This window comes from Chamaea fasciata, unplaced genomic scaffold, assembly GCF_029207755.1.
Source record: "Chamaea fasciata isolate MVZ Bird 193981 ecotype frontalis unplaced genomic scaffold, bChaFas1.0.hap1 SCAF_19, whole genome shotgun sequence".
Taxonomy (NCBI): domain Eukaryota; kingdom Metazoa; phylum Chordata; class Aves; order Passeriformes; family Sylviidae; genus Chamaea; species Chamaea fasciata.
In genome coordinates this window covers 3,799,851-3,820,678 of record NW_027094104.1, presented here as the reverse complement: position 1 = coordinate 3,820,678, position 20,828 = coordinate 3,799,851, and the positions used below count along the sequence as shown (strand labels likewise).

The following is a 20,828-nucleotide window of genomic DNA, read 5'->3' as shown; positions in this document are numbered from 1 at the left end:
TTGGAGACTCATGGGCAGCTCCCAAGGCTCCACAACCCATGTCTGGCCTGATCCTGGAGTGCCACTTTGCAGAGGGAGAGGACCCAGGACCATGGCTTAGGTGCAAAACTCCCAACTCAGACAGTTCAGGCAAAACCAAGGAATTAAGATTATTTCTTTTGTGTCCCAGGCACCCTGGAGCCGCCCAGCAGGAGAGAGCTCTTCATGCAAAACCTCGGTGTGTGCAAGTGCAAAGGGCATCTTTTATCCACAGCTCAGCTCCAGCCCACATTTCAGCAACAACGCTGGGTTTGAGGGGCTCAAAGAGAACTTTAAGCCTTGCAGGACACCTGGAAAATCCCAAATCTCTGAGAAATTCACTCATTAACCTTCCTGGACACAAACACTGAGATATCTCAAAGCTGCTGACAACACCCAAGGCAGAGCAGGGTCACCCGGAGCAACTGCTGCTGTAGGTGTAGCAACCTTGTACTGAAAAACACTTGGACAAAATGACCAAAAATTACCAAAGAAGTGAAAAAAAAAAACATTTTTAACAAATATTACAAATCATCTCACAGGTTCAATTATTGATACTTGCAAATTCTTATGGTTGTTACACAAACCATCTTGGCGCGGTGTGAGGGCTGGGGATGGATTTGTCCGTCTCCTCCAGTCCCGTCACCTGCCCCAGCACCAGCTCATCACCACTGCCCAGTGCTCGAGGTTTAGAGCCTTTGATCCCGCCCAGGTTGAAAGGTTCTTCAAATCCCCCCAAGGAATCCCACACGTGGGCACATCCCAGCCCAGCGGGGAGAGGAGCAGGAACATTCCTGGTGTCCCCACAGCCAAACCCTGCCCACTGCAGACTAAACAGAGCCTGGGGCTCCCTGCCCAGCTGCCGTGCTGAAAAATAGAAATACACAGAGATAACAAAGTATGTTCTCAAGGAGTGGGCCTGAGGAGAGGCCGTGCTGCTGGAGCCCTACCCGGGCTCCACTCCAGCTGAAATGGAAATCAAGCCCTCAGGAGAACACAAATGGGGGAACATCCCCCAAGCAGCCACTTCTGGGAGGGTCTGCAGTACAAAACCCTGGTGGCCACATCCCCACGTGTCCCCCCACAGCGATTCCTGCACCATCACCTTCCTCCCACGGGCTGCAAATGGGTGAAAAACCCTTTGAAATTTGGGCAGTCCAAGTGTGGAACCAGGCTATGGATTTGGGATTTGAATGCCTGTGGGATGGAACTGCAGGTGACAGGGAGGCAAGTGCTGGTGACAGCGGCAGGGAGGCACAAGGGAAGTCCTCTCACCAATTCTGCCCCCGTGGTTGGGGTGTGTGCCTCAGTGATATTTTGGTAAATAAAATCCCCTTTGTGCCAGGGTGGATGAATGGCTGAGCTGTGCCCACCATCCAGTTTGTAAAGAGGGAGTTTTAGCCAAGCCCTAACTTCTGGAGAAAACCAAAACCCAGGTGTTCATGTAAGCACCAATAATGTGGAAAAGCGGGTCTGAAAATCTCCTTTCCAACCCTTCCTATAGCCACAGAAAGAACTTAATATGCAAGAGATGTTTAAAAGCTGTAGAAGCTTCAACCAAAGGCCAAGGGACGGGATGAGGTGAATTTGTGCTTTATTTCTCTCCTTGAAACCTGAGGGAGCTGCTCTCTCCTAAGCCCTGCCACTAAATGGCCAAGTGCCACCGGCTGCTCCTCCATCACTGCCAGGAGGAGCTGGATCTGTTGGAAGCCAGTGGAGATGCTCCAGGGATGATGGTGTGTGCTCTGTGCAGGACAGGGACATTTCCCACACGTCCTTTATCTGCCTCTTCCCTCGCGGCCGTTTGCAACAACTCCTTGGAAACGGCAAACTTGAAATGTGTTTCCTTAACAACATTTCTGGGGAATGGAGCTGAGCCTGCTGGGGCCCAGGTGGCTCCCAGCTCCCGTCTGGATGCCAGGGAGCTGCTGGCACAGCTGGCACATCCAGCTCTGAGCACACCACGGCCCCACGGTGTCCACACTGCCACTCACACCTTTCTGTCTGAATTAAAGCGTTATTTGTTTTCCTTTCTGTCCCCCAGGAGTCGTGTTTTGGGCCAGGCAGCAGGAAAGGCAAGAGCGTTTTTATGGCTATGGTGAGTTTTTCCAGCGTGTACCAGAATGCGAGCACAGCAGGAAGCCCTGAAACGCTGGCACCCTACAGGGGCAGACAGTGCTGCAGTCATTACATTAATTCAGTCGGGAATTAAAATCCCAGTTTAATTCCCAAGGCTCCTGAAGAGAAGAGCATGGCCTGGCATGGCCTGGGCACAGCTGTCCCAGTGACCACGTACCAGCTGATCCCCAAGTCCCCAAATCCCTGCTGACACCGTCAGCACTCGCAGGGGAAAGGTGGGGATGCAAGTCACCGTCCTGTCCCAAGAGTGGCCATGCCCAGCACCTGTCTGTGCCCCAGCACCCAGATGTGCCCCAGAACCCAACTGTGCTCCAGCACCCAGCCATGTCCCAACATCCAGATGTGTCCAAGTACCCAGATGTGCTTCAACACCCAGCTGTGTCCTATCACTCAAGACATGCCCCAGCACCCAGCTGTGCCCCAGAATCCAACTGTGCTCCAGCACCCAGATGTTCCCCAGCACCCAGCTGTGCCCCAGCACCCAGCTGTTCCCCAACACCCAGCTGTTCTCCAGCACCCAGCTGTTCCCCAACACCCAGCTGTTCCCCAACACCCAGCTGTTCCCCAACACCCAGCTGTGCCCCAACACCCAGCTGACCCCAGCACCCAGCCGTTCCCCAGCACCCAGCCGTGCTCCAGCACCCAGCTGTTCCCCAACACCCAGCTGTTCCCCAACACCCAGATGTTCCCCAACACCCAGCTGTTCCCCAGCACCCAGCTGTTCCCCAACACCCAGATGTTCCCCAGCACCCAGCTGTTCCCCAGCACCCAGCCGTGCTCCAGCACCCAGCTGTTCCCCAACACCCAGATGTGCCCCAGCACCCAGCTGTTCCCCAACACCCAGCTGTTCCCCAACACCCAGCTGTGTCCCAGCACCCAGCTGTTCCCCAACACCCAGCTGTTCCCCAGCACCCAGCTGTTCCCCAACACCCAGCCGTGCTCCAGCATCCAGCCGTGCCAGCAGTTGCCCCGGGGTTTCTCCGTCGCAGGGCTGAACTGGCTCCTCTGACTCAACCCCGCAACCTGTAATAAACCGGGGCAGGAGAGGCTCCAAACCAAAATAGCAGGGCTGTGCCGGGAGCGGGCGAGGTGCCCCCGGTGACCCGGGCCAGGTTGGGCAATGCCCGGGTTATTTGTGTCCCGGTCCCGGCTCTGCCGCGGGAGCCGCGCTCCCGGCCGCCGGCGGCTGACGCGGGTCAGCCCTGCTGAGGCACGAACACGGCCCGGACAAAGATCTCCGGCTTTGCTGCGAGGTAAAATCACAAGGTCAGGGCTTGGTGCCTGCCTCAGAACGGCCTCCAGCAGGAGAAGCTCTGAACAGCGGCACAAGAAAAGGCTGGAACAAGGCAGAGCAGAGAGCTCGGCAACACGGACTCCAGCAGACTTAATCTGCGGCTCCTGCGGCGCGCACATGGACAGAAATGTCACCGAACCCTGCAAACATCAGGACCTATTTGCCCTCCTTTCAGTAAGCTCTGTCTTTCAGTAATTCAATTTTGAAGGTAATTTCCTGATGCGGGCTAATCTCTCTTACTCTGCCCATTTTCCTCTTAACACACCCTGCAGAAGGGCTGCAGGCTGCTGGGTTACTCCTGTCAAGACTGAAAGCAGAGGGGTGCAATTTCTTCTTGTTTATCTGCACATTTTGGTTACCAGAGTCTGTCACTCTGATAAGAGCGGATTTCCAAAACTCAGAGGAGTTCAGACCTGAGTGCAGAGCGGAAGAGACACTTTGATAGAGATCAGATGTGAGCTCCCGAGCTAAGACATGCCCTCAAGGGGGGCTGAGGGACCCCGGGGAGGGCACAGGCAGCTGACACAGCTTTGGGGCAATCCTGTGCCCCCTGGAACCCCCCACCAAACAAACCTGAGCCCCCCCCGCAGCTCCTGCGGGGAGCACTGGGCTAATCACAGGCTGGAGCAACCATCCAGCAGGTTTTGTGCGACACCAGCGCCCGGGGCCAGTCTGCAGATGAAGGCTGGATGTCTGATGGAGAAGACCCTGCAGGGATGGGTGTTCAGGATCCTCTGTGTCCCGTGGACACCTCTGACACCTCACTGAGCTGTTTCACGGCCTCCCACACTGCCTTGGACATTCCAGCAGCGTGGATTTCACTTCCCAACTGGGCTCTGCCCCAGTGACTTTCCTCTGCCCCACTCCAGTGCTGGCCCGCAGGAAAACCAAAGTGTGGGGCACTGAGGGCCCCATTCCATCACACTCCGAGATCAGCAAAGAGCAGCCACATGCTCCCTCCTGATGCTGACGGGGAGGTGACAACAAACAGCTTTGCCAGACGATGTCCCTTCCCAGTTAATGTCCCCTCCCAGCCCAGACATTGCATCCCTTTAAGGGAACGCTTCAGGGCCCACCCGTCCTGTTCCTGCCGAGCTGCTGGCAGCACCACGCTGGCACCCGCAGAGGTGACAAGGCCAGGCTGTCCCCGGACACCCTGCCCTGCCCTGCCAGGCAGCCTGGGGAGCAGCCAGCCTCCCTCCAGACAGCAGCTGCAACGCAAAGCAGCCCCAAATCCTTCATCCCCGAGGTGCTGATGGGAGGTGGGAGATAGGAGCGCTGCCTCCAGCTCCCAGCACAGGCCACGGGAGAGAGGGATATTAAAAACCCTGTTACAACACTTTGGCTGAAGCCATCTGGGGTGTGCATCCAGCTGCTCCTGCTCTGATGGCCTGGGGGAAAGCGCACAGCTCCTCCCAAACGGCAGCACCTCTGTGCAGACAGCAGCAGCGTCACCCTGCGCGAACAGCGCCCCATCCCCGGGCATTTCACACACCTGAGCTCACCCCAGCACCGAACACCCTCCTCCCAGCTGCTTCCTCCCCTCTGCACTGCCCAGAACTGTAAAATCCCATCTTTAATAACTGAGATATAAAAATAAGCAGGTAAGCTCTTGCGAGATTAAAAAATAGCAAGAGAGCTGCGTGATGGTGTGGCACAAAGGCGGGACAATCAAAGCCTTGACCATATTGAAACGTAATCACAATATTTGGCTGAGCCTTTTGCCGAAATTCCCTGTGACAAAATGCAGGGAAGCAGATCCTCTGCTTCAGTTCTCTCCTGATTCACCTGTGAGGGACAGGCAGTGCCTCGGATCCATGGGATGAAGAGGGGAGGAGGTGCTGGTGGAAGGGATGGAGCACCGGGATGTGCACACGCAAATTTCATCCCCAATAACCCCATCCATGGCCACGGGTGACACGGAGAATCACAAACATCCCTGCTGGAAGGGACCCACAGGGATCTCACCGACTCCCAGAGCTGCACAAGCCTGGGCTGTGTGTCCTCTCTGCCTGCTGCATGCAGGGAGGAATCCAGGCAAAAAACACCTCTGCTGCTGTGGGCTCTGAGTCACATCCACCAAAGCAAGGGACTTCCATGGGCCAGGATTTCTGCAGCTGCCAGAGGATGCAGACCACAAAATGCAAAATTCCAGGCACAAAATGCAGAATTCCACACTCTGTCCACACACCCTCCTATCTCCAACAGCCTGCCAGGCATCCCTTCAGGACCAAATCCTCTTCCTTCTCCTCACCTCCCTTTCCTTAACTGTTTTTCCAGCCAACAACTTGACCTCACTTCCACTCCTCCCATCACAGCATCCCCAACGCCCCCAAATCCTACAGATCACAGCTGCATAACAGGGAAGCTGCAAGAAACACGCAGCCAAGGTTCAAGGGAATCCTACTGGGGTCCAAGAGGTGCCCTCAAGGACAACCAAGGTTCTCTGCTCCTCGTGGTCCTCGTGGCCTCCAGCAGTGGGATGGCCAGCTTCTCCTGCTGCTCTGGGGAAGGTGTGAGGGTGATGGAGATCCTACAGAGCAACACAGGCCACGGGAGCCTCGTGGTCTCTCCGCTTCCCCCACAGCACTGCAGCTCGGGGAGTGAGGGGATGGGGCAGGAGCTCCCCCAGGCACCAGCACACCATAAATCCCCATTTTCCCTCTGGCTTCACTGCCTCCCCATCCCAGAGCCTGCTTCCTGCGCTGCTTATCTCCAATCTGGAAATCCACAGGAGTTGCAGGCCAGGGAAGCTGTTAGAAAAGAGCCTCCAGCCCTGGCTGGTTTGGGGGTTTTTTTCTTTCTTTTTACGAGGGACTTTTCATTTCCCTGCCACTTTGTTTTCAGCCCTCGCCTGTCTTCTTGCAGTGGGAGTTTGCTGGAACCAAAAACTGGAGAAAAGCTCTTGGAATTCACCCGGGGAACAAAAGGGCTTTTGTGCAGGAGGATTTGGAGGACGAGGCTGCTTCTGCTGCTGCTGCTGCTGCTGCTACCTCGGTGTCTGTTTTCCCCATGCCAAAGAGCATCTGGCCTGGCAGAGCAGGAGGAGGGATGGGAGGAGGTGGGCACAGGAGGGGCTGAGCTCTGCCTGGGCACACACACCTCCCACACCTGCAAAAGCAGCACAGAGGGCCGAGAGCTTCCCAAACATCCCGGCATGATGGCTCGGCCAGGCCTTTGTGCCTGGCTCTGCCCCTCTGACAGCAGCCAGGGAGGGCTCTGCTCCTCCCCAGCACCCCGAAAGGTCTCTCCAGAACCCTGCCATGCCACTGGGTGCTCCCCATGGATGTAGGGATGAAGCTCCCAGACCGGTGGGTGAACTGAGGGGATGCTGCAGCTTCGCCCACGAGCTGGGCATCGCTCCCAGTACTCCACCTGCTTTTTTTTTATTTGCCCTTACCCACCAAGATTTCACCTCTGAACAGCACCACGAGTGACCACGGGACTCTGAGCAGCTTCCCACAGCAACCCTGAGTAGGCAGCAGCGATTGTCCCATATTTAACACAAAAGCAGGTGCTCCATCTGCCTCAGCCACAAGGGGAGCAGGATTTAAATCCATGAGGCCCAGCCCAGCTACAAACACCTCTGTACTTCCCAAACCCACTGCTCCCAAGGCTAAAGCACCCATCCCATACAATTATAAATATCCCGAGTTGGAAGGGACCCACATCATCAAGCTCAACTCCTTTCCTCACTGCCACGTGGAGCCCCAAACCCCAATTTTGTTAGGGTGACAAGATGCACTGGCATCAGACACCCCACGGACACGTTTTTGCTCAAGGTCTCTCTCCAGTCCCCATATTGCTTTTCAGGTTTTTAACCCGGGTGCAGCTGGGATTTTCTCCCAGGGGATCTTGCAAAAGCGGTTTTGAAACAGCACAGTGGGAGCTCTGCAACAGAGCTGCAAACACAGAGCAGCTCCTGCCTCTGCCCTGGCTGCAGTGCCCGAGCCAGGGTGTTCTGGAGGTGTCAGCCGTGCTGCCAGCACTGGGAAATGCAACGGCTTTGGGAAAGGAGGTGACATTGCCACCCTCCCGCTGATGCTGCTGCAGGCACAGCGGGGAGGGCTCTGTGCCTTGCTCACATGGAAACACGTGCTCAGCCTGAGCTCACCTTCCCACTAAGGCTGGCCTAAGTGCCAGGCTGGGCTGGGTCAGGGGGGTAAAGGCAGTGCCAGGCTCCTGGCTCAGCTGCAGCACCTGGTTACAGCTTCCAGCCCCAAGAGGGACAGCCTGGCAGCCCACACAGGGACACCGCTGTGTCACCATCACCCTCCCACTGCTGCCCCGTGGGCAAGTGCTGAGGCTTGTCCAGCCCAAAGGAATCAGGAGGTTTAAACCCGGGAAATACAGGGCTTGGGTATCACAGGGGTGGGATTGGGTCAGGAAGGACCCGCCTGGAGAGCTCTGGGGTGTCACTGTCCTCAGAAGAGCGTGCACAGAGATTTATCCTCCAGCTCCTGCTCCCCACACCCACTGCAGCCCCATTCCCCCCCAGAGCGGCTTTTGCTCACTGAGCACCTCCCCTGTGGGATGATTCCTGTCCTGGTGCCATCACCCTCTCAGCAGGCTGCGATAAAATCCAACTGGGGCAATGTGAGGCAATACAGTTTTATTTCTGTTCCAGGGGCTCCAGGCAGCCACAGGAGTCTGGTTTTACCAAGCACAGATTGGGTTTGTTCAGCATATTGTAAATGTGGACATTCCAGCTGCACTGCCAGCAGACATCTCCTGCTGATGCTCTGCACGTGAAACTTGGGAGATATCATTTCTGCTCGGGAGTAAAGATACCTTGGAGTGAAATGGGCCGTTTGTGCTCCAGAGAGAGAAAACTGCCCATTGATCTGGTCGTGCTTTGGGTTATTAAATATCAATAACTCTTAGAGCCAAATGGGAATACCCATGGGAACAGAGGACTGTGCCACAAGCCATTTCTTTACTGAGCACCTTCACCTCCTGCAGAAGGCCCCGATGACCAGCAGGGCTGTGATAATCCATGTGCAGGGCAGAAATTAGGTGGGAACTTTGCCCAGAGTTTTCCTTCACGAGAGGAACACCACAACACCAGCAGCTCTGGCATGGAAGGAGAGGATCTGCTTCCCTGCATTTTGTCACAGGGAATTTCGGCAAAAGGTTGAGCCAAATATTGTGATTAAGCCTCAGCATGGTCAAGGCTTTGATTATCCTGCCTTTGTGCCACACCATCACACAGCCCTCTTGCTATTCCTTAACGATGCAAGAGCTTACTTGCTTATTTTTATACCTCAGTTATTAAAGATGGGATTTTACAGTTCTGAGCAGTGCAGAGGGGAGGAACCAACTCCTGCTCCCTCTGCTGGCAATGCCTCCAGCAGACGTGGAGGTCCTGCTTTAAAAGCACCCAGGAGCACCATCCCCAGGGAGAAGCCACAGGAACCGCAGGAAAACCAAACGCGCATCCCCCCTGAGCCCTGGCACCACCCAGGGCTCCAGCAGAGCAGCTCTGGGCACTGTCCCAGCACGGGGCAGGCCAGGAGCTCCTGGCAGGAGCTGACTCCTGCTCATGGCGCTGCCAGCAGCCCCCAGGGCTGGGCCAGGAGCCCAGGGCACAGGGGACAAGGACTGGAGCTGCTGCCCCACCACCACGGGCACCTGCCACAGGAGGGAGGCTCCCGAGCTCCAGGCTGTGCAGGGCAAGGTGGATGCAGCTTCCAGGGAAGATCTTTCAAGTTCAAACCCGTTTAAGGCAGAGGTCAGAGAGCACGACCTGCCAGACACCTCCTTAGAATCCACCTGAGCTGGAAAGGACCCATCAGGATCATCCAGCCCGGCTCCTGGTCCTGCGCAGACCCCCAACAACCCCACCGTGTCCCTGGGAGTGCTGTCCAGACACTCCTGGAGCTCTGGCAGCCTCGGGGCCGTGCCCATTCCCTGGGGAGCCTGGGCAGTGCCCTGCACCCTCTGGGGAAAACCTTTCCCTAAAACCCATCCCAATCCCACTGACAGGCTCCAGCATTGCCTGGGTGCTGTCCCTGCCACAGGGAACAGAGATTAGAGCTACACCTTGGGAAGGAGCTGCAGATTGCTGAGATCTCTCCTCAGTCTCCTCCAGGCTGAAGAGCACATGCTTGCTTGTCTGCCACACGAAGAACACAAGCCATACATAAAGAACAAAAGGTTTTATCACGCAATTTTATCTCAATTTGGAAAACACACTTTAAAAAATCCATGGCGGCACAGTACTGTGACAGACTTGTGACAGCAAGCCTTGTCCTCCCAATAAAGCGACAAAAGTGGGAAGGTTTTTTTCCTCTCTACATATGTCCACATGGATCAAAGCCCATCAGGTCACGTCTCTCCACCCAGCCTTCTAAAGCAGAGGCTGAAAATACAAACTTCCCTTTCTGAGCCTTTCTGTCAAAGCCCCCACAGAACTCCCCGTGCGAGGTTTGAGGCTGTAGCTTCACTTAGACACACACACTCCCAAAAAGGATTCTGCTTTCCACGTGCCACCAGCAGATAAGCAGAACTGGGAAAAAAATTGAAAGCAGAAACGGGGAAAATAAAGTAACCAAGAGAAGCAGGATAACGTAAATCATCAACACAGATCTATAATGTCCACCCCACTTAGCAACCAGGACAAAAGACATCCCAGCCTTGTAAATTTTTATGCGTGTGTGCTCAACCCCAACCAAGCACACTCAGTCCCACTGAGTCCTGCAAAAGGACTTGGATGCTCTGAGTTCACCACGTGCACTTTCAGGATGAAGACCTTTAAAAAAAAAAAAAAAATCCTATTTAGCCTCTCCTTTAAGGGAAAAGAAAAAAAATTCTTCAGCCCCTTACTGTTCCAAAGAGGGCCCTGCTCTGCACCAGCCCTGAGTGAAGCTCAGGATTGCTCCTGCCTTCCTGCTGTGGCGATGCCTCTTGAAAAAAAACCCTTTTTAGAGCAAAGTGCTGGGAAAGCAGCCCCCCTTGGCAGGAGATGCTCGCACAGGATGGGCCCTAAATGAGATTATCCGAGGTAAAGCGGGGCTGGAAGCGCTGGCATTGTTCTGGCTTGGCGCAGGAAGAGCCAGAGGAGGAATTCTCCCCTACTGCAGGAAGCTGCTCCAGCCCCTTATCAGACAGAAAGCTCCTGGTTTCTTGCGGGGGAAGTACCAAATGTTTTTGAGGGGAAAGAATAAAAAAAGGAAGGAAAAAAAAAAAAGAAAAAATGGCATGCCTGGCTCTAAAGGAAGCTGCCTGGTGACATGAATGGAGCTGAAGTCATGCTGGGAGGAAGCCTGAGGTGCTCAGGTGGCTCTGAGCAAGGGGACACTCCCAGGGCACATTCCCTTGCCGTCACCTCATGGGGTCCTGCAGAGGTGCAAGCCCTGCGGTCCTTCTCTCTGCCTTCTCTCTTCAGCCTCGTCCCATTGCACAGAATCACCCAATGAACCAGGCTGAAGAAGACCTTTGAGATCATCAAGTCCGACCCATGACCCATCACCTCCTCACCAAGTAAACCCTGGCACCGAGCACCGCGTCCAGGCTTTGCTAAACGCACCCACAGCGACCCCACCAGCTCCCTGGGCAGAGCCTTCCAGTGCCCAGCCACTCCTTCAGTGAAGAGTTCTTGCATTTCTGGTCTCCAGAAAGCGACTTGTTTCTCATCACCTCTGAACGCAGCCCCTGTGCCACCCTCCCCAGCTGCCAGGGGCTATTTTGGGCTCTGCCTCCAGTCCTGATGATGCTGTCGGGGGCTGCTCTGGGATGTGGGATGTCCTTCCATGCCATGCACGATCTGCTCTGTTGGTTAATTTATGGAATTGATTGCTTGGCAGGGATCCAGGTTTTTCTGTGGAGACGTTCCAAAGTTTTATTAGCAGTGAGCAAACTGCTGCCGTCCTTGGGAGAGGTAAGGAAGTCAGAGTCTGTGTTCTTTGCCTTGATTTTTTTTTCTAGAGGGTCTCTCCCAAAGGACAATTCCATGTCACAGAGCAGAGCTCTCTGCCTGCACAAGGACCTGCAGATATGATGGTTGTCCTGGCATATTGCATAGGTACCTAAAAAACTTAAATTTTAGGTATGTTCACTATTCTATCAGATCTTCTGCCTTATTTCAGCCAAGAACTCCTTGACTCAGCCTGGTTTCTCCTGGCAGGTTGTTAGGGGATTGTGGTTTTCATCTCTTAGGAGTTAAAAAGCAGAAAAACACTTTGGAACAGGTCAAAACCCAACAGTATTAGAGCATTGCCTTTCTTCTCCTTTAATAGGCTACTCTGACAACCCTCTGCTTGTTAAATGAGAGAAAAATCTGTGGGCAAGCAGTGAAGGTCAATCTTGTGGTTTTTGAAAGCATTTAATTAACACGGTTAAGCATCAAAGTCCGCTTGGGAGGGAACTTCTGCCTTAACCAGCAGCATCTTTCTCTTCAGAGGAGCAAACCTGCACGAGGGGACCGAGTGCAGGATTTACCTGCATCCCCACGTCCCAAACCTCATGGTGCTCAGATTTAGGTGCAGCAGCTCCCCTGTGCTGTTGCTGCTGCCAAGGCTGCGAGGAAATCAGGGTCAGAGCCGTGTCTGCACCTCTGGCTCCCAGCTGGCCAGACCCTGACCTCCTCCTGTGGGCTTGGGGTGACCCCCTGTCCCCCCAGGGCTGCCAGGGCCCCGTGCTGTGCCTTGCACTTCTGCTCCAGGCGTTTTTGTCAAGCGCTTAAACAAATCTACTTAAGATGTAGCTTAGCCCAAAGGGGTTTTGGCATTTTGATGACAGCCTGTAAAGTCCCTGCCTCTTCCTTTAGCTATTCTCAGCTCCTGCAGGTGCTCCTCTCCTTGGATAAAACTACAGTAAACATCCCATATCTGTGTGCTTAAACCCTGGGCAGCCACATGCACAAACCCCACAGGCACAGGCTGACAGCTCCTGTCTGAAAGGCCACAGCATCAGCCGCTTGGGAGAAGAAATCAATCCCAGCCCTCACAAAGCCAGCCTGGGTTTGATTTCTCCGTACTTCTGCAGCACTGGAGACCCCTAATTGCAGGCAATTAAAGCAGCCCCAGGAAAAAGGGCTGTGTTGGAATCCAAGCTGGGAAGCGTGGCTCCAACTTGGGGGCAGCTGCCGGCGCTGGAGAGGCGCCCCGCGAGGAGGAACCGCGCCTGGTGCTGCCAACAGGACCTTCTGAGCTGCTCTGGCAGCGGCTGGGGCAGGGGCTGTGTCCTCTCCTACGTGCACGGACTCCAGGCAGTGGCTCCAGCGGGCTCGGACTGCGGCTGCCGCTCACCAAAGGTGTGAGAGCAGATCCAGGGAAAGGATCGCCCAGCCATGGAAGGGTTTGGGCTGGAAGAGACCTTAAAGCTCATCTCATTCCACGGGCATCTTCCACTGTCCCAGGCTGCTCCAAGCCCTGTCCAGCCTGGCCTTGGACACCTGCAGGGATGGGGCAGCCACAGCTTCTCTGGGCACCCTGTGCCTCACCACCCTCCCAGGAAATAGGTTTTTCCTAATATCTAATCCAAACTTCTTTAGAACATCAGGAACCAACGCTGGGTTTGCCTTTAAAATATTCCTCCTCCCTTCCCTTTTGGTGCCAGCTCTCTGGGAAGGTTTGTCTTTGCTGGATTGGCCCTTCCATCGCTTTAGAGGCTGTCAGAACAACGAAAGACTTTTGAGTCATTTTCTACATCTGACCTTGAACTACTGGAGAAGCAATAAACATTTATAAGAGGAATGCTACCACGGAGTGAAACTGTAATTTTTATAACTTGTTGCTTGAGCGTGAAACAAGCCCCGCTGCAAAGGCAGGAGCGAGGGAGGTCGGGGATCAGCCCCCACTGCAGGATGAACGGGCACAAAACCACGGCCCGGGGCTCACACAGAGCAGCCAGCGATGCTCCGAGGCCATTTGGCACTGCTAAGCGTTCCTCATTGAGTGCAATTACCGATTTTTTGTTCAGAAGAAAGATTCTCCTTCAAAAGCAGCTCCCAAGTCCGTGCTGACTCAGCCTTCATTAAAGGCCTCTTCTTGCAGACACTGAAGTGTTGACTCCTGCACTGATTTTCTATTGCTGCCTTATCTTTGGCATCTCATCTGCAACTTCTGCTGGGTTCTTTCTTTCTTTTTTTTTTTTTTTTTACCTCCCCCCCCTCCTTCACTGTTTTCATCTGAATGCAGTGAAAGTGGCTGCTGCTCAGGCTCCAGCTCTTCTCACGATTTTTGATCTGCCTGGGCGCAGGCTAAGCAAACCCAGCCTTGATTATAAAATTGCAGGCTAAGTAGGCTAACAAAACAGCACCAGCAAGAAACTGGATCAGCTCAGCTCTGTGAAGTTTTCCTGCTCGAGTAGGGAAAAAAAAAATAAAAAAAAAGCTTTTTCTCTTACAAATGTGAAACCCTATCCCAGCTGCAGAGGTTGTTTGCACCGGGCTTCACAGGACTCAGACTTTGCAGCCCAACAAGCCACAGCCACTGCTCCAACAGCACCTGGGGGATGTGGCCAGGGGAGCTCCTACCCCTGAGCCTTTCCTGATGCATCTCTGACCCTGCCCCTACCAATCCAGGCTCCTGCTCGAGGATGGGATGCCAATCCAGAGGGATTTGTCACAGCTTTGACAGCACCAGGGGACCTGGATGCACGAGTGGCTACTCGGAGCTCCCCCAGAGGATGCTCAGAATCCCTCTGCACCACATCCAAAGGCAAGATGACTCAGAAATGCTTTAGCACCCCTGAGACTTCCCTGGTTCATCACAAAGGATGAACCCTCTGTGTTTGGAATCCCCAATTTAAAAGGATGGGGAGATTGGAGGGATGGGTTTAATCCTGGCTTTGGAGCAAGAGAGAGCCCTACAACAGCCTCAGACTTCCCCTCTCCAATCTGCTTTTTACTGAGCCAAGGCCACTGAGCAGGAGTCAGTTTTCCATTCACACTTGTCAAGTGCAGAATATTGTGGATTTGGAGGACAAAAGCAAAAAAAAAAAAAGAAAATTTAAAAAAAAAAAAAGCCCCAATTTTTGCGCAACGAGCAGAGATGGAAATTGCACCGAATGGCCTTCACCACCACAGCCCATAATATCTGCCGTGGCACAGCTCCAGCCTCCTGGATCCGCTCCCCTGCTAACCCTGCTCGAGCTGATAATGCTAATCCTTTAAACTATCCCCAGACAGGCTCCAAGGAACTCCACAGGTAATGAAACAGATTTTTATTTTTTTTTTAATTATAGCTCTGTCCACGTCTCAAATGAAAAGAACGCTCCAGCAATTCCTCTGGCCACTGGAGGCTGACTCAACGTTTTACCTCATGATGCTGCTGGTGGCCACGCTGCCAACTTGTGAATGCACCCCAAAATGGTCCCCCCAAAATGAGAGGGACAGCAGGAAAGGAGTCCTGGTGAGGAATTCTTACTCAGAATGGCTTGTGCCACCCGCTGCCATCACAGCTGGGACGTGCCCTGTGAGGGACGGAGCTTTGCCTCTGGAGCAGCACCAGGAATGGAAGTTCATGGGGTGAACCCCTTGGGGCAGGGCTGGGAACCATCACAGTGACCAGGGGAAGAAGCTCGGGGCCTCCAAGTGCGTTTGCAGAGGGCTGGAAGAGCATCCCCACTCCTGTGCTAACAAAACTCCCACACCATTCTTCTTTCTCCGCCTTAAAAAAAGGGATCTTTTCTCAGGTGTGTTGGTTTCCAATCCTTCTCAGAGAGGCTTCTAGAGGTGCTGTCACAGCTCTTTTCAGAAAGAGAAAAGGCCCAAGTGACAACAAGCACAGGCACCGTTTGGGGGAAAAAGGCGACTTGTTAGACACTTGAGTGTTTTCAAACACAGGACGCAGAATCTGCAACTCTGCTGTAACCACATTCCACGGCTCCATATGAAGTGTCCCATCCCTCCAAAACACTCCTGTGGTTTTCATGGAGCATCATTTGCCTCACCTCAGCAGCTTGTGCCTGTGTCAGGGGAGGGAATTCACCCCTGAGGACACTCCGAGGTTTTTGGTGACAGAAACAACAAAAAAAAGGAGCCACGCTCGGGGTGGCACTGAGGAGCCTGGCAGGAGCACCCAGCTCTCTGCTCCCTTCTTCCTGCAACTTGGCACTTTTATTGCTACAATTGCTTCTAGTTGGAGCTTTTAAATATTTATGTCCTGTCTCTACCGAGAGCCGGGTAGCACTGAGGAGCTGCTGCCCTGACCAGTGGTGTTGGGATGCGTTGGGACATGTTGGGACACGGCAAACAGCTCCTCGGGGCAGCGCAGGGCTCAGCCAGGTGTCTCAGCCCCTCTGGCTCACCTGGGCACAGCAATCAGTGCTTTGCTTCATCTCCAGCCACTTTCTGCCCCAATCCCATTTTCCTCTTCCCAAGCTGGGTGATTCCTCCAGCCTGGCACTGCAGGAGGTTTTTACACCTCTTTAGAAACATTTGGCCCCTCTGGAGCCAAAGCAGGCACACAGGCACCTCCAGCACTGCACCTAAACTAATCCAACAGGTCACCCTCAAAAAAAAAAAAAAAAAAAAAGAAGAAATTAATTCAAAACAAATCACCAACAGGAGCTGAAATGTGCAGCTAGTCCAGGCTTTGCTAGGCTTGCACCTGGCTGAGCGTGGCACGGCTGTGCCCCAGCCAAGCGCCTGTGTCATGGGAGCGTGTGAGTGGGGAGAGGCTGAGCTGGTGCTGATGAGGCAAAATGCACATTGCACAACCCACAGGAGCTGCTGGCAGGTTAATCTTACACCAGCAACAACCTGCCACCTACCTAGGGCTGCAAAAAAAAAAAAAAAAACCCACCACCCAACGACAACAGCTAACACTGCAGCTTTACAGCTGCTCCGCCGAGACTTCTGGCTGGGGAAAACGAGAGTGTTTCACATAAAATCCTGGTATTTGGAGTAGGTGCAGGGCCCTTGGTCAAAGTCCATAGGGTGCACGCTCAGCCAGCGTCACGTGGAGTGTGCTGCTCGTAATCTCAGCCTCCCTTTGCAGCTGGAGCACTGAAAATTGCGTCTGAAACAACAGACTCCGAGGTTTAGGTGTGAGATCAACAGGCAGCAATGCCTAGTTCAAATATCATTTTAATGTATTTATGAATCAGTGCTCTCACGGGTGCTGCTCCCCCTTCCCTTTTCTTATTTCAATGGAGAAATTTGCATATTTGCAGGTGTTTTCTACCACGTGGGCTTTGCCAGGGAATAATTCCTCCGTTGCAAGGAATTTGGGAGACTCCTGGATGTATCTGCTGTCACCAGAGTCTGCATTCACAGCCTCAGACTGTGCTTGGCTTGAAATTAATATGGACTTCCGTTTGTTTTTTTTTTTTTTACCCCCCACTCCTCTTCCAAAATAATATCCTATTAGTCATGACAGCCAAATGGGCTGGATTTGGGCAAGGATTCAACTCCTGAGCTCCCATCAACATCAAGGCCCTGCTGGCCAGAGCAGCCTCATCCCTGAAGGTGAGGAACAGGCTGCAGGAACCTGCTGTGCTGCAGGAAAAGCTGATTTGCTACAGGCTGCTACATCCAACAGAAAAAATACCAGCCTGCAGCTGAAAAGAGGGAATGAAGGTGGGAACAAGCACAGGGGGAAATGCAGGGGTGTATTTTGTATTTGGAGCCCATCGGGGACAGGTAACGTGGCTCAGAACCACGAGCACAAACGCTGGAGGCATCTGCTCATTCCTGCTACAGAAAGGGCCAGAAGAAAAGTGTCGTTTCTGAATTCCAAGCAGAGTTTTAACCTTCACAGATTGTGCAGGAAGCAGATCCCCTCCAGGTTTTTTTTGCACTGCACAGGTAGGGTCCCTCTGAAGCAGGTGGGATTCCTTGCAGGGAACAAGAACAACTCTGCTGCTCACATGTTCCCCTGACACGCTGCATCGAAAAAAATTAATCTCTGGCAAATTCTCAGAACAACTCTGGAAAGGATTCAAAGCAGGCAGAGGGCTCAGCAGCTGGCTGGGGCTCTGGGCTGTATTTTCCAGGGCTGCCGAGGAACCTCCTGTGCGACACGTGAAAGCCGATCCCGAAATGCAGATTATCCCAAATGCACGACACCTCTGGAGCCGAAACCCCTTCCCCAGCAAAAGGCCGGCCTGAACAGCTGAACTTGGAAAAGTTATCTGCGCCAGGAATGCAGGCACTGGGGCTGCACAGAGCGAGGAGGGCGGCAAAGGGAGTCAAGAATGATGCCATTCATTGAGATCATGTTTTGTGGGTTGGCTGCTTCCATCTTCCCTTTTTCCTGGTACTGGGGAGGACGCAAAGGGCCGTGCTGGGGAGCGTGGGGGACACTCAGCAGCCCTGCAGGGCCACCAGCACAGCTCCCTGCGTGTCACACCGCCTCTGCACGCTCAGCCTTTGCCACCCCCGGGGGTTTTTGGGGACCCCCTGTCCCGCCAGGGGTGTCCCAGGGACCCTCCTGCCCGTGGCAGAGCGCTCTGGGTATCACCGGGTTCAATCCTGCATTATCAAACTTCCTTGGCTCCTCGCATCGGAAACTTTTACAATTCCCCGCTCGGCTGGAAAAGATGACTGCAGCAAACCCAAATTAGGAATAAATTATACAACAACTTTACATTTTTTCTTTTACAAAGGGGAAAGAAAAAAACTGTGTGGCAAGAGCCGTGCAGGCAGGCACCTCCTTTCCCGACGTCCTCCCTTTGCAAGGATTATGGTGGAAGGCTCCACCGACGGCTTAGTTGGAACACATAAACAAATAAACACAACACGAGGCAGCTCCAAACCCAGTTTGGGACCTGCTCCCGCCGGGCCACGCGCTGCCTGTCACCCCCCCCCCCCAATCCCAAATATGTGCGGGATGCAGGCAGAGCCGAGCTGCAACATCCGACCCAAGCACTTCAAAAAAGCTCCCAGAGCTGCATCTGCGCGGCCGCTCGCTGACATATGGGCATCTATTTTCACAATGAATGGCCGCGGCACCTCCTCCTTAAAGCCCTCCCCGCCCGCTCTTTGCAGGGGCTGTTGCATTCCCGCAGCATTTTTTTGCAATATTAAATTCTCCACCTCCTCCCACCCTGCTCCCCCCCCCTCCCCGCCGCCCTTGCAAGGGCACAAGGCAGAGCCGCTCCGGAATAAGCAGCGAGTGAAAAAGCAAAGAGCGAGAGCGCTCTTTGCCACCACCACGCTGGCAGGAATAAATCACTGCTGTCCCCTTCCCAAACCCCCTCCCGCTGCTCCTCGGGGCTCAGCTCCTGCCCTTTCGCAGCTCCTCAGCGCTCCGGTTTTGCCCTTTTGCAGCTCCTAAGTTCTCAACTTTCTGCAGCTCCAAAAGGCTCAATTCCTGCAGCTACACGATGCCCAATTCCTGCCTCTCTGCAGCCCCTAAATGCTCCATTTCTGCCTTTTTTGCAACTGAATTTTCAACTTCTGCCCTTCTGCAGCTTCCAAATGCTCCAGTCCTGCAGCTCTTAAACGTTCCGTTCCTGCCTTTCTGCAGCTCCAAAGTGCATAATTCCTGCCGCTCCAAAAATGGATAATTCCTGCAGCTCCAAAATGCATAATTCCTGCTCTTTTGCAACTTCGAAATTCTCCACTTCTGTAGCTCCAAGATGCCCAATTCCTGCCCTTTCGCAACTCGAAATTCTCAACTTCTGCAGCTCCAAAATGCTCCATTCCTGCAGCTCCAAAAATGCCCAATTCCTGTCCTTTTGCAGCTCCTAAATTCTCAACTTTTGCCCTTCTGCAGCTCCTAAATGCTCCATTCCTGCAGCTCCAAAATGCTTCCGTTCCTGCAGTTCCAAAACGCTCCATTCCTTCCTTTCTGCAGCTCCCAAATACCCAATTCCTGCCTCCCTGCACTTCCCAAAACGCTCCATTCCTGCCTTTTTGCACGCTCGGAGCGTGCTGGTGTGACAAACCCCACCGCTGCCTCTGACCAAAAGTTACCAAATATTAGAGGGGAAGGGGGGGGGGGGGGGGGGGGGGAGAGAAACGGGTGGAAAATGATCTCAGCGCTGGCGCGAGAACAATACTTTCCCATGGAAACATAGGTATATATTTAATTCCTGGTAACTCCACTCCAGTTTCACCTTTCATCTCCCTCGCGGACTTGTTTAAAAGTTTGCTTTTAACCCCGCGCCGAGCCCCGGCTGCAGCTGCTGCTCCAACACCCGCCCGGTTGCCGGCCGTGCCAAAGGCAGCCGGGGGGCTCGCTCGGCCCGGGAGAGGCTCCCGGCGGCTGCAGGAAATGCACCGGGAGCCGCACAGGGAGCTGCACCGGGAGCGGCGACCCCCGGGCAAGCGCGGGCGTGCAAATGCGCGTGCACCCGCAGCCCTGCGTGCACGTGCACCCGCGCGTGCACGTGCACGCGCGGTTGCACGCGCACCCGCGGCTGCACACTGGCGGCCGCACGCGCGCGGCTGCACCCCCCCGGCTGCACGCGCACACGCGCGTGCACCCGGCAGGCTGCACCCGCGCGCGCACGGTTGCACAAGCGAGTTGCACGAGCGAATGCGCGCGCGCCCCCCCCCCCAAGTTGCACAAGCACGCGCGCCCGCAGCCGTTGCACGCGTGCACACGCGCGCGCGGCTGCACCCCCGAAATGCACGCGCGAAATGCACGCGCGCACGCACCCACCCGCGGCCGCGCGCGCGCGCGCACACCCGCGCGTGCACGCCGCGCTCACCTCGGGGCTGAGACATCGTCCCGCGCCGGGCCGGGGGCAGGGCGCGCGCACAAAGAGCGTTCCCCCCGCGCGGCTCCTGCCAGGGGCGAGCTGCCCGACACACAAAAGATGCGAGGCGCGCGCTCCCCCCCGGAACGCCGCGCGCGCTCCCGCCTGGGCGGCGCGGGGGGCTCGGGGCGCGCCGGGCCGGGCCGCGCCGCGCCGCGCCGGGCCGGGCCGGGCCGGGCCGGGGGGGGTCCCTGCGCGGCTGGCGCGGGGCCGGCGCGGCTGCACCTACATGATGGGCCGGGGCGGCCGCCCCGGCCTCCGGCGCGCACGGGGCGGGGGGGGCGGGGGGGCGCACTGCGCGTGCGTGGCGCCGCCGCAGCGCCGCATGGGAGATGTAGTCCCGCGGCCTGCACACACATACACATACACACACACACCCCGGCCCAGGGGCCGGCAGGGGGCGCGGCCTGCGCGGCGGCGTTCGCTCCTTTCAAAACGCTTCAAACCGCTCCCAGCCGCCTCCAATCGCTTCAGACCGCTTCCAACCAATTCAAATCGCTTCAAACAGCTGCAAGTCGCTTCAGAATGCTTCAAAGCGCTTCAAACCCCTTCAAGTGGCTTCAAACCGCTTCAAATTGCTTAAAATCTCTTCAAGTCGCTTCAAACTGCTTCAGATCATTTCAGATAGCTTCGAATCGCTTCAAACCTCTTCAAAGGGCTTCAAATTGCATGAGATCACGCTTCATTGCAGAGCATCCCATCACATCCCACCGCTCGGCGCCGC

General features: G+C 54.9%; 1 protein-coding gene across 1 annotated transcript in view; it reads right to left on the bottom strand.

Moving 5' to 3' along the window:
- The window catches only part of MAP2K6 (mitogen-activated protein kinase kinase 6), a 55,203-nt gene extending 34,954 nt beyond the window's left edge, over positions 1-20,249 (bottom strand). The window contains exon 1 of the mRNA XM_066200870.1: positions 20,057-20,249. Coding sequence (XP_066056967.1) covers positions 20,057-20,072 — 16 coding nt within the window. The 5' untranslated portion in view covers positions 20,073-20,249. The remainder of the gene's footprint in view (positions 1-20,056) is intronic.
- Between the last annotated feature and the right edge of the window lie 579 nt (positions 20,250-20,828).